The 13,722-nt window shown below is 47.1% G+C and overlaps 3 protein-coding genes across 3 annotated transcripts; all 3 read left to right on the top strand.

The window, feature by feature from the left end:
- Positions 1-4,334: 4,334 nt before the first annotated feature.
- On the top strand, positions 4,335-5,309 carry LOC141465292 (olfactory receptor 5I1-like). The gene has a single exon (XM_074148640.1). It carries the CDS (start codon positions 4,335-4,337, stop codon positions 5,307-5,309), a length of 975 nt encoding a protein of 324 aa, XP_074004741.1.
- A 3,834-nt stretch (positions 5,310-9,143) lies between these two features.
- On the top strand, positions 9,144-12,388 carry LOC141465293 (olfactory receptor 5J3-like). Its single transcript, XM_074148641.1, has 3 exons — positions 9,144-10,046; positions 11,135-11,206; positions 12,380-12,388. The coding sequence occupies exons 1-3, from the start codon at positions 9,144-9,146 to the stop codon at positions 12,386-12,388; spliced, it is 984 nt and encodes a 327-aa protein (XP_074004742.1).
- A 401-nt stretch (positions 12,389-12,789) lies between these two features.
- Positions 12,790-13,722, top strand: LOC141466189 (olfactory receptor 5J3-like). Its single transcript, XM_074149974.1, has one exon. The coding sequence runs from the start codon at positions 12,790-12,792 to the stop codon at positions 13,720-13,722; it is 933 nt and encodes a 310-aa protein (XP_074006075.1).

Consider the following 13,722-nt stretch of genomic DNA (forward strand, 5'->3'; position numbering starts at 1 on the left):
ACGCGGTTAGTTTTAAATTTCCATTGCCTATGCATATCAAATATGTTTTATGTGTATTTAAGCACTATTTTGAAGACAGTATGTCTTGACCTGAAGTTTATTGCACGTGGAACAGCACCCGTATTCCTGAAACGATGCCAAAATACAGGGGCAATTTCAGTGTATGGTGGAACCCAGTGGAACAGGGTTCTAAAAAAGTAACTGAGATTTAAGTGATGCCCAAAATAGTGGAGAAGAATATAGAAAAGTTACGCTGCAATCAGGGATAAGCAATAAAAAGATGTAACTGTTTATTACAGGAGAAATGAGATATGCTTTGTGTTCCTCATTTTTAACAAGATGGCTGGTCGTTTATTTCTAAGATGGAAATGTCATGAGTGGATGGATTGCAGTTGTGTCTGTAGAAAAGCAAACACCCAGAGTGCAGGAGCCGGGATTTCCGCCATGTGTTTGTGCCTGTAGTGCCAGCAGAGCTGCCTTCCTCCTTTGCTTGGTTTAGCCTAGGGGCTTTGTGCAATTAACCTTTTATTTGTTCCCATACAGTAAATGCAGTAAAAAAGGGAAATCAGCACAATTTGGTTATCCCTTTTCCCCAGAAAAGCCGTGCTCGTCACCAGATTTCGGGCCGAGGTGGAACTGGGGGATGGTGTTTGCCCGAGAGGGTCTCAGACTGGCAACGACTGGGAGGGCTGGAACCGCATCCTGGGCACAACGAGCTGCTGGAACAAACGCTTTTACAGACTCTTCCGTGTATTTCCAAGGATACAGACAAATAGGGATGGTGAAAGATACCTCGGAGGCCAACTTTTAGCGAATCGAATAATTTAACGGGAAAGAATAAAGCAGAGGGGTGACGGGCAAACGTTTGCCTGACAGTGAAAAAACCCCGTCTCGCGCAGAGGCTGAGTCCTGCCAACAGGCTCTCCGGGCTCGTTCTCCTGCCCGACGCTCCACAGCCATTCCCAACCTTTTTCCCTTGCAGAACCATGAAATAGTAGCCTGAGTCTGTCCCTTCTAATAAAGAACAACGGATGCCCTGAGCCGTGTGTGAGACAGAGTTTTCCAGCCAGAAGAACTGTATTTTAAGTGCTTTGTAACAGTTTGGGAATGGGAAGATATTTCTTATGGAAGCTTTTCCACATCTCTCCTTTTGTCCATCCAGTTACCCTCGAACCCAACTAACACCACATCCCTAGATACGACTGCCTTGAGGAGCAACCAGGAGCCTTAGCTGTCATGAAATGAGTATTCCTCGACACCACATCGTGCTGGCCTTCAGACACCTTTCGAGGCATTCTTTTTATTTATAAAACTTCAAATTGTCTGTATCTTTAGAGAGGTAGAAGAGTACGTGCCCACCTCTCTGCTGGAGTCCCAGGTAAGAACTTTCTCTTGCTACAACTTTGTCCATAGTCCGTAAGCCTTGGTGGAGAGACTCTTGCCAGGGAGCCCCCCCCCCCGTTTAATTCAACACAGGGAAAATCTGTCTCTGCCCTTCACGCACCCCTAGTGTGAAGAAAATTAGAGACATTAAGACCTTAAATAAATTTGTCTCAGTATGGCCCTGCAAACAAGAGGTAAGTACCCCCGCTTAAAACCCAGCTTATCTGTAAGGGGAGATGAAAAACAGAGAGCCCGTGCTTGGGATGCAGGGCAAAGCAAGAAAAGGAGAATCCATCCCCGTGGATGGCGTATTAATTAAGCCCTTTCTGCTATAACGCCCTGGCACTCGCAATGCCAGAACGTCGGGGCTGGATGGGCAGCAATCTGGCCCTTTGGTGCCACTCGGCTCAGGGAATAAACGCGTGACGGATTGGGCACGTTGGTGTCTGCGTGACCAAGACGTGCAGGATCTGGTACTCACTGGAGACTGACCAGTATGACTAACCAGTATAACTAACCAGTATGACTAACCAGCCATGGGGCTGATGGAGAGCAGAGAGGAGCTGGTTCACTCTCCGGGCGGCACTGACTGTCTCAACTGGCTCCAGCCTCTGCAAAGAGACTCCGAAGTCACCTGGCAATGAAGTGATGGAACCAGTTGTAAACATAATTTGCTTTTCTCGTGGGGCCATTCAACTGAGAGCAATTACTCTACACTGAGTGCATGCCTCAAAATAGCAATATTAATTAGTGCTGGCCAGTTGTTCCAGGTACCTGGAAAGACAAAATATAAATGTGGGTGTGAGTTCGTTTCCATCTCACCACTTGTTTTCATCTCAGAGAGATGGACTCTCCGAAGGCACAATGTGACCGGTTCCCTTCCTCCAGAAGGAAGGTTTTACAGCAGTAAGCTTAAATTACAGATGGAATCACAAAACTTGGAGTTTCCTGATATTCCTTGTCCTGAACTGGACTGAAGAGAAGCAGGAGGTGTGGTAAGTCTCTGGGAAATCAAAATCAGCATCAGATTTCAGCTCTATCGGTCATTTCTCTCTGTCTCTCAAAACCACTTTCCTCCTACTCAGGCTGAGTCTTGCCATGGAAAAATGACACCAAACTCTTCTAATATCAGCATACTTTTGTCCAATAAACTTATTTTCTCTAATACAGATATAGAACCAGCCCTAGAATGAAACTAAACAGGTAAAAGAAAACCCAACTCTTTTCTGTGTTTTTCAGTGACATTATGCCAGCGTTGGTTTCTAATGTGAAATATATTTATTTTATAGGACATTTGGTTTTAAGGAAAGCAAACAGAAAGTTAATCTTCTCATGGAACCATTAATGAGAGGATCAGAACGGTAAGCCTTAGGAAATTATAGAACATTTTGCTGTCTTTATTCTGGCTTTTTTTTTTTTTTTTATTGTGTAAAACTAGTGACATGGCAGATATTTTAACCCCGTAATGGATCGCAGGAAAGGTGGTGCAGGGTTCTCAGGTCCTGCATTTCGGTCACAACAACCCCAGGCAACGCTACAGGCTGGGGGAAGAGTGGCTGGGAAGCTGCCCAGCAGAAAAGGACCTGGGGGTGTTGGTGGACAGCCGGCTGAACATGAGCCAGCAGTGTGCCCAGGTGGCCAAGAAGGCCAACAGCATCCCGGCCTGTGTCAGGAACAGCGTGGCCAGCAGGAGCAGGGCAGTGATGGTGCCTCTGGACTGGGCACTGGTGAGGCCTCACCTCGAGGGCTGTGTTCAGTTCTGGGCCCCTCACTACAGGAAGGACATTGAGCTGCTGGAGCGTGTCCAGAGGAGAGCCACCAAGCTGGTGAGGGGTCTGGAGAACAAGCCATACGAGGAGAGGCTGAGGGAACTGGGCATGTTTAGTTTGGAGAAGAGGAGGCTGAGGGGAGACCTCATTGCCCTCTACAACTCCCTGAAAGGAGGGTGTAGAGAGGTGGGTGTCATTCTCCCAAGGGAATAACGACAGGACCAGAGGAAATGGTTTGAAGTTGGGGCAGGGGAGGATTAGGTTAGATATCAGGAAGAATTACTTTACTGAGAGAGCGGTCAGGCACTGGAACAGCCTGCCCAGGGAGGTGGTGGAGTCCCCATCCCTGGAGGTATTTAAGACACGCGTAGCCATGGCACTTCAGGGCATGCTCTAGTGCCCGAGATTGTCGGGTTGTGTCTGTTGGTGGGGGGGTGTGGGGTGTGGTTGTGGGTGTTTGTTTTGTGTGGGTTTTGTTTTTGTTTTGTTTTTGGTGTTTGGGTTTGGGTTTTTTGGTTTGTTTGGTTTTTTTTTGTGGTTGGACTCGATGATCTCAAAGGTCCCTTCCAACCAAGAAGATTCTGTGATTCTGTAATATCCCAGTGATGAAAAAGCACAGATGTAGGGGGTTAATCACACCAGGACTCCTTTAACATAAACACTGGTGGGTTTTGGTTTTTTTCATATGGGCAAATACAGCATCTAAGATACACTCCTTATTGCTAACAGTGCTGGTTACAGCGGTCTGGGTTGTGTCATAACTACTTACATGAGGTTATTTCTCCTGGCCATGAGTCTGGCTCAATGGGTGGAAGAAAAGAGGCTGATAGCAGGGAGATGTTTTGAGAGACAGAGAGAAATGACCGATAGAGCTGAAATCTGATGCTTGTTTTGTTTTGGTTCTGGTGTTTGGTGTTGTGTTTTGGTTTTTTTTGTTTGTTTTTTTTGCTTTTGTTTTGTTTTGTTGGTTGAACTCGATGATCTCAAAGGTCCCTTCCAACCAAGAAGATTCTGTGATTCTGTGAGAAGGATGTGAAATAACTGGTTATTGCTGTAGATGGAAAAGCCAGGACTGGAGTGTGTGAGTGGGGCAGGGACTGGCGCAAGGGACACTGATCCGTCCCAGGCACTGACGTCTGGTCATCCTTCTCTATTCCAGCAGTCAACAGTTAATTCAAAGTGATGGCCCAAGCCAACCACACCACCGTGACCAGCTTCGTTTTCACAGGTTTAACTGAGAGAGCGGACCTGCAGCTCCCACTGTTCGCTGTCTTCTCCCTCATCTACGGGATGACGCTGCTGGGCAACCTTGGGATGATTCTCCTCATCAGGTCTGACCCACATCTGCACACCCCCATGTACTTTCTTCTCAGCAACTTGTCCTTCTTAGACATCTGCTATTCTTCCACCATCACCCCCAACATGCTGCTCAACTTTTTAACAGCCTCAAAGGGAATTTCGTATGTTGGGTGCCTTATGCAGTACAGCTTCTTCGCCCTTTTTGCCACCACTGAGATGTTTCTCCTGGCCTCCATGGCCTACGACCGCTACGTGGCCATTTGTAACCCACTGCTCTACACGGTTGTTGTCACCAAAAGGGTCTGCATGCTCTTAACAGCTGGCTCATACCTGGGGGGGGCTGCAAACTCCCTGATACACACCTATGGCTTGCTGAGGTTGTCTTTTTGCCGCTCAAATGTCATCCATCACTTTTTCTGCGATCTCCTCCCTCTCCTGAACCTCTCTTGCAGTGACACCCGCCTCAACAAGCTCCTCGTTTCCGTATTTGGCGCTTTAATTGAGGCAACCACTTTTACAGTCGTCATCGTTTCTTACTTCTTCATCATTGCCATGGTGCTGAGGATTCGTTCTGCCAAGGGCAGGCAAAAAACGTTCTCCACCTGTGCCTCCCACCTCACCGCTGTTTTCACGTTCCACGGCACCATCCTCTTCATGTATTTCCGCCCCCGCTCCAGCTGCTCGCGGAGCACTGACAAAACCATCTCTGTCTTCTACATGGTGGCCATTCCTCTGCTCAACCCCCTGATCTACAGCCTGAGAAACAACGACGTGAAATGTGCTGCAAGGAGACTGTTGAAGAGGAAGGTCCTTCCGTGTGGGAAGCCTTCCAGAAGGACACCTGGGGTAACTCCATAAAATCTCCATTCTCCTGGATACAGATTATCAGATCCTGAATCCTTTGCATAAACTTACTGAGACATGTCACGAAGATTGCTAATTGAGGGATGTGCCATTAGTCCTGTTCCTGAAGCCTTATTTCAGCAAATTCCCGGTCACTCTAACAGACTGGATCTTCACCACAGAGGGCTTAAGCCACCAACCAGTTCTTTGAAGCCTTTGGACACCAAATGTGGGATTAATCTGCCTCATTTAAATATTTCCATTTGGATATCTAGCTCAAACATACCCACTTTTTGAAACCCATGAAGAGAGGCAGACACACCACAATTGGAGTAGTCTCCCCAGGAAAGGTGTCTACGACAGGTTAGACACATTTCTCTCTGAAGTTGCCTATTTTCTCCGTGGACTCTGAGCCTGGGCTTTCCAGCACAGATCCATGAGGTCTCTCACAGACACCTGACAATGACACCCCCTTTCCATTCCCCACCACTGGAACCCTACAAATTAAAGGGCATTTCCATGATTGAAGTTTTCTAGAAACATTCCCTCTTTCTTCTCAAACACTGCATCTGGTGATTGCACACAGAACCAAGCAGAACAAAGAGAGGTTGCTTCTGAAGACTGTTCAAAAGAGGTTAAGAAAAAATAAAAATATAATTACTGAAATGCGTTTATATGCAATTCCAATTATTTATTTTTTTCATTCATTGATGTGGTTCTTCATGTTACAGCTTGCTTTTTATGGGACACAGGACACCCTGTGTGCAAATATTATCTCAGCCTTCAGTACAATCTTTTTTCTTTGTCTTATATACATTTTTTTTTCCAAATGAGATTGTTTCTTGGGACTTGTGAATCTTGATGATACAGATGTCTGCTCTAGATCTGGGTAAAGGCCCTGTAGAACTCTTCAAAAGTCTATTTACAACTTCTTTACCGTGCCTCTGGCTCTTAGTGTTTAAAGAGGCAACGAGATCTCACCTGAATGAGAGAAACATAATGTGACAATAACACCACCAGCAGCTCAGCTTCTCCTCCCGCAATCTCAGCAAGAGCCCAGAGATCCTTTAGGAGAATTCTGCTGGTTTCTTTCACACTCACTCTTTATCTACTTTTTTCCTACGGTTGTCTGCAGGTCCCTAACTCAGGTGCACACACACACACGGCAAATGTGAGCAGTAGCTCACTTTCTAGATAAAGAACCGTCCTCAGAATACACTAAGGGTCCTACTCATTATTTCCCAAAAGGGGACACCTTTTCTGTTATGTCAGCATCCAACAAAACAGGGGATTTAAATATTACAGTAGCATACGTAATCAACCAAATATACTATTCACCTTCAATCCTCATCAGTTAAAGACCTTATTTTAGGAGAGGTTGAGTTGCACAACTGGCTGTTAAAACAGTCACACATTTTCTTCCAGCCATTCTCTGAAAAATGAGTAGCCAGAGTGGCGAGCCCCTGCACCCTGCTTTTCAGGGTGCCTTAACACAGCTTCTTGGTACCAGTGAGCTCGGTGTCCGCTCAATGGACGTGCCAGCCAGAAAAGATGGGACAGAGTCGTCCTGCCCGTGCCCTACGAGGGTCACAACAGCTCAAACAGTGGCAGGAGAGAGGACATTGACTCGGAAATTATCGCAAGCATTTGAATAGCCCTGAATGGGCCTTTCATACTGTCTGTGTTCCCTGTAGATTTAATTTCAACGCTGATTTTAGTGTGGCACAGACACAGAATATTCTGGAGGCTTCTTTCCCTGTTCCTGAGTCCCAGTCGAGCAGATGGGATTGGCCATAAATGGGGCAATCCAGGACTCTGAACATACTTGCTTTGTGCGTGTTGCTGTGGGAAACCAGCCCTCTGTTCGCCTGCTAAAAGGCTCCCGGGAGCACAATTTAATGATGTCCTTTGTGTTCGATCTGAAAAATATTAGCAGAAGACTCAGTTGTTTGTGAGCGTTCGGTTCCTAATAGCCAAAGTAGCAAATATTTGCAGCAGAAGGTCCTGAGGTGGTCTCTCAGGCTGGAGGGATGAGCTGCTGCTCTGTGCCGCATTCAAGCGTGAGACACTATTTCTTCTTTTTGTTTTACCTCTTCCCTGGCACCTTCACACGCTGCCACGCCAATGTAGTGAGCCAGCCATGTATGATTCATTTGGTTGTGTGTTTTTTCTAAGGAGAAATTACAGATCACACACATCAGGCAAGATCATGGAAGAGCTTGGAACACCCAGCCGAAAGGGACCTTTGTATGGATAGAGACGGGTCGGGATGGCATCCCGGAGAGTGGAATCCAGACCCCTGCAGCGTCGGAGCGTTTGGAAGTTCAGGACTGGAGAGAGAAGAGCATCCCACTGGAAAATCCAGGTACATCCATGGTAGTTTTAGCTCTGACCCGTCAGCCTAGCCTTGGCGGTTCCCGTGCTCTCAGCATTCGGCAAACCCATGCCAATAGACTGCTTTAAACAGTGCAGGGTCTGAACACACGAGAAAGAGCCGAGCGGGAAGAGCAATATTGCTCTTGTGTTTTACACCCAGAGAACTCAAGTTCTCTTGTTTGTTTTGTGAAGTACCACACTGTGAGTTGTAGCATCAGCAGGACAGTTGGGAAACTTCAGCTGTAAGACCATGAAGGTGAACAACCTCTGTGGGATAATTTCACCGGACTTTAGATTTCTCCATTAACCACTTACATTCCAAGTTAAACATCTTAGCTGCTTTTATGGTTAACTGAAGAAGCCATGACCCCTCAAAGGGCAATTCCCTCCATTGAGAGGCTCTCACAGGCTGCTCGCTCCTTTCACACCAGGAGGTGAAATAACCAGAATGAATAGTTGACTTCATTGTTATTAATCATCCACCCATCACAGAAGCACCCCAACTGACCGAGAAGTTTGGATTAAATGTAGACATGTAAATGGTAATTGTGTGATTGTCTGAAAACATCTCCTGACCTTGACTCAAAATCTAGCAAGAGACCCAGACATCTAAAAATTAAACTGATACTCATTCCTGTGTCATTTCTGTGTTTTACGCAAGTTATTTGTGCATAAAACATAGAACCAGTCACGAGAAGAGGGACTAGATCTCACCTCCTGCCCCATGCCAGCCATGGACTCTCCTCTACAAAGCAGAAGGTTTGAACCTGTGTCAACCAAGTCATGAAACGGACTCAAACCTGTAACTCTCTCACTTTCTACTTGAGTGTTTTTAAAAGTTGGCTGTTGTTAAATGCCATGTTTTCTTTCAGTAGCAGATTGAAGGAAAGCAGCCACGGGGAGTGCCTCCTGCAGAGAACTGCACGCTGCCAGAGCCTCGGGCACAGCATTGAGCGGGTCATCCAGGCTCCCTCTGCGAGTGACGGAGGAGGAACATGGGCTTTCACAGACCAAAGTGAGAGCTAGGACTTTGGGTGAGATACCTCTACTTTGGACTAAATAAACTCTGGTGAGATTCATTGTTTCCTAGTGAGTAAATGACGTGAAATACCTGGCTACAAAGACGAAGGAAGATGTAGAACTCATTCAGTGTCTATCACATCTCTCCAAAGCCACCAGTGTGTTGTTGTACCCCAATAAAACCACTGGGCACCTTGCTCGTGCAGCTGGGCTGGGTCTGAGACAAGCTTGGCCACAGGGATTGGCAAAAACATGATCAGCATTTTTGAGGATGTCCTGAAAAATTGCAGCCCACACAAAAGGGAAGCAAGACCCAGGTACTTATCTCAGCCCTTGTCTTGCTTCATAGTAAGTTACTCCATGAAATGTATTAATGAACTACCTTTCTTCCCTTCTTGTCTTTATGGTCCCAGCACATCTCCTCTCAGCAGGTAAGCTGCTACAGAGGCCAGCATGGTGAGCAACCACACCACAGTGACTTACTTCATCCTCCTGGGACTGACAAATCGCCCAGAACTACAGCCCCTGCTCTTTGTGATGACCCTACTAATCTATGTTGTCACCCTCGTGGGCAACCTCGGCATGATTAGCTTGATTGCCATTGACTTCCAGCTGCAAACGCCCATGTATTTCTTCCTCGTTAACTTGTCAGTTGTGGATCTCTGTTATTCCTCAGTTTTTGCCCCAAGGATGCTGGTAAACTTCCTGGTGGAGAATAAGACTATTTCTTACTCAGCGTGCATTGCCCAGCATTTCTCCTTTGTCGTGTTTGTGACCACGGAGGGGTTCCTGCTGGCCGTCATGGCTTATGACCGCTACCTAGCCATTTGCAGCCCACTGCTTTACACCGCCCTTATGCCCAGGAAGGTTTGTGTTTGGCTGGTGGCTGGGTCATACCTAGGGGGGCTCCTTAACTCCTTAGTACACACTTGTGGCTTACTGCAATTGTCATTCTGCGGCCCTAATGCCATCAACCACTACTTCTGCGACACAAACCCACTGCTGCAACTAACGTGCTCTGACAGGCGCATCAATGAGGTGCTGCTCGTGACCCTCTCGGGGCTCATAGCTATGTCAACTCTCCTGTTTGTCATCGCCTCCTACCTCTCCATCCTCCTCTCGATGCTGAGCATGAGCTCCACAAGCAGGCACAAAGCCTTCTCCACCTGCGCGTCCCACCTGACGGCCGTCACCCTCTTCTACGGGCCTGTGAGCTTGAGCCACGTGCAGCCCAGTTCAAAATACTTGTTGGAACGGGAGAAAATCTCTGCGGTGTTTTACACCCTGGTTGTTCCCATGCTGAACCCCCTGATCTACAGCCTCAGGAACAAGGAGGTGAAAAACGCACTCAGAAGGGTGATGGGGAGGAAGAAATGCTGTTCATTAACTTGCCTGTCAGAGTAATAGCGTTGTCGACATCAGAAGAAAAATCATCCCATCCTAAGAAACATCACTAAGATTGCTAAGATGTACAATTCTCCATAAAGTGTACTTCTCTCCGCTGGCTTAGATAGAGCTCAGCGTAGTAGCTTGGCCTCAGATTAGTATTTTTAAGACTCAAACAATGAATCTCACTTAATTAGCCTTTATGACTCTGGATCTTGATGTATTTGAGCTCTGGTGTCTATCCACAACTACCTGAAGTACCTCTCTACAACTCCCTGAAAGGAGGGTGTAGCCGGGGGGGGTCGGTCTCTTCTCCCAAGGAACAGGTGATGGGACAAGAGGAAACAGCCTCAAGTTGTGCCAGGGGAGGTTTAGGATGGAGATTAGGAACAATTTTTACATGGAAAGGGTTATTGCACATTGGAATGGGCTGCCCCGGGAAGTGGTTGAGGCACCATCCCTGGAGGGATTCAAAAGACGGGTTGACATGGTGCTTAGAGACATGGGTTAGTGATGGGTTTTTATCAGAGTTGGGTTGATGGTTGGACTCGATGATCTGAAAGGTCCCTTCCAACCCAGACAATTCTATGATTCTATGAGTCTATCATGCAAGAAGACATCAGCCCCACTAAAACCAGCAGCTGGTGAAATGTTCAGTAGAGCAAGGTGGCCAGTGCCTGTCCCTGTAGGTGGCCACTGTTGTGAGCATGTCTGGGAAGTTGGGCAATCACAAAATATTTATTGAGTGGGCTTTTCTCTCCTACTTGCACAGGGAGCCCCGGGATGCTGTTCTTCTTTCTATCTACTCGTTACACCCACCAGAAAGCTTACAGTCTGCTCTAGAGTTCCCTCCACTGGCTGATTTCAACCAAAGACCATGGGTGAGGGGCTTGGCTCTCCCTCAGTATTAACATTCTATGAAGAATTCAGTCTTTAAACCCCTCATATTGAAAACTTTCAGTTGTTGCTTTATGAGAAGCTATGTTTATCGCTCAGATTCAACAGAACCACTGACATGGAAGTTAACCCCTTGCAGTTTACTTCTGCTCAAGTTTCAGGCCATTAGACTCAAGGAAGCAATTAGTAAACACGGAAAGAACAGCATCAAGGGAAATAATCAGTCCCTTCGTGTAATAAAACATGTAGGGAAAAGCTCCAGCTCCCAGAAGTACACTGCAGGGCTCTCCTTTAAGAGAAAACTGTTCCTTGCACATCGACTTTAACCGATTCCTAAATTCAATGTGAGACTCCCGTGTTCTGAAGGGGGTTTAGGGCTGGGTGGCCATTCCTCTCCCGAGGCCACGGTGCCCCACGTCTGGTGTATCGAGACAGACAGACTTCTGGCTCGCAAGACCCGAGACAGATTTCAGTGTCCAACAACTTGCAATATTATTTCTCAGCGTAACGAGCCTAGAAAATCACATCAGATCACTCAGTTGAAGAAGGGTCATTAAGAGAAAAGCAGGAAGGAAAAGAAAATACTTGGAGGCAAGAGGTTAAAATCAAATATTGTTTGACGTCTAGCCTCAGAAAAACAGCTAACGCCTGAGGTGTGTGGCTACCTGCTTCTCCCAGTGTGAATTTGGGCTGTGCAGAAGCCGATCCCAGGTAAGGAACTGCAACGCGGACATTCGTTAGACCGGCACGTTTCCGTGGGCATCGGCTGCAACGTTCCTGATGCGCCGCTCCTCATCCTCTCCTCAGCAGCGAGGCTTTGCAAAGCTCTTTCTACCTTCCCATTTCCTTCCCTCTGGGTCTCTGCTTCACTGTCGCTCCCTCTTCGCTAAACACAAATTTCCCATTTCCTTCAGTTTTGGGGGTGATGTCAGCCTGGAGCTCTGGACTCTCCCTCAGGGTTCGGGATGCTCACAAAGAGCTGTATGCCAAAGCTACATACAAGCAAGGACAGATAGAGTTAATCTTAACAAATTTAAGAATATTGGAAAATGCCACCAGCTGTGTCGCTACACCCTCCAGGAAATAAATAAAATGACCCTGAGCTTTCCATCACCATTCTCTGTGAAAATAGTGTCCAACAACGTTTCTCCAGGTCTCCCTCTTCTTAGGTATGTCCGTGGGGGCTCCGGTTTGGGGGGTGTATCAGGAATTCAGACATCTGAGAGCAGTGAGTTTCAGCATCCATATTGCCAATGACGAGGAAGAAATAACTAGTTGAAATAAGTAATTCCAGCTGCAACCGAAACAGATGTATAATGAAGAGATCCCTCTAAAAGCTTTCTGATTTGGGGTTTGTTGGTTCTTTTTCAGTTTGAGTTTTTTTGGTTGTTTTTCTTTTGTTACAGGACACCTAGAAGATTGGATGTTTTGGCTACATAAAATTTTGGCAAGGAAAGGAAAGGGACAAGAATCCCAGATTAAAGTCATCTGGGTGGAAAGAATGCCACGTACTCGCTTTAGAGTTCGCTCAGTTATGTATAAGCTTAGGGAGATTCAAATTCAGGATTACGCTGCTTGCTGCACTATTTTGCCAGATTCACATGCTCCATCTGGCCTGGAACGAAACAAAATTTCAGCTCCAAATTTTTGTTGTACCTCACCTTGCATCCATCAGAATGCTTATGGCATGACCAGGCTACGATTTCAGAATAAATCTAAAACTGCCACAAATTACTTTGTATAACGAGTAACCGCTCCCTTCATCCTGACCACTCTTTGTGATCCAGCAGATCTCCCACCAGACCCCTCGAGACCCATGGCTGGGAGGAATGGCAGCACGATAACCTACTTCATCCTCCTAGGACTGACAGACCAGCTGCAGGTCCCTCTGTTCTTGGTATTTTTAGTGATCTACATCGTCACGGTGCTGGGGAACCTTGGGATGATCATTTTGATTTGGACTCATCCCCAGCTTCACACTCCCATGTATTTCTTCCTCAGTAACTTGTCTGTGATCGACCTCTGCTATTCTACTGTCTTTGCTCCAAGGCTGCTGCTGAGCTTCTTAGCAGGGAGCAAAACCATCTCCTACTCTGCGTGCCTTTCCCAGAGCTTCCTTTTTGCGCTTTTGGCCACCACGGAGGTGTTCTTGCTGTCTGCAATGGCCTATGACCGTTACGTGGCCATCTGCAGTCCCCTGCTCTACACGTCTGTCATGACCAAGAGAGTCTGTGTGCAGCTGGTGGTGGGGTCGTACATGGTGGGGTTCCTGAACTCACTGACACAAACTTGTAGCTTGCTGGGGCTGCCCTTCTGCGGGCCCAATGTCATCAACCACTACTTTTGTGACGTTCCCCCCTTGCTGCAACTGGCCTGCTTGGACACCCGTCGCAACGAGATTTTGCTCTTAGTTTTCTCTGCCGTTCTCACTCTCCTGACCCTCCTGGTCATCGCCATTTCCTATGTGCGCATCCTCTCGGCCATCCTGCGGATCCGATCGGACCAGAGCAGGAAGAAAACCTTCCACACCTGCGCCTCTCACCTGACAGCCGTCACCATCTTCTATGGCTCCATCTCCTTTAGCTACATCCAGCCCAGCTCCAGCTACTCGATGGAGCAGGAGAAAGTCTCGGCAGTCTTCTACACCCTGGTCATCCCCATGCTGAACCCCCTCATCTACAGCCTGAGGAACAAGGAGGTGAGGAACAGCTTGAGGAAGACTCTTAGGACAAAACGGCTTCTCCACTAA

Source organism: Numenius arquata, chromosome 6, assembly GCF_964106895.1.
Source record: "Numenius arquata chromosome 6, bNumArq3.hap1.1, whole genome shotgun sequence".
Lineage (NCBI taxonomy): Eukaryota > Metazoa > Chordata > Aves > Charadriiformes > Scolopacidae > Numenius > Numenius arquata.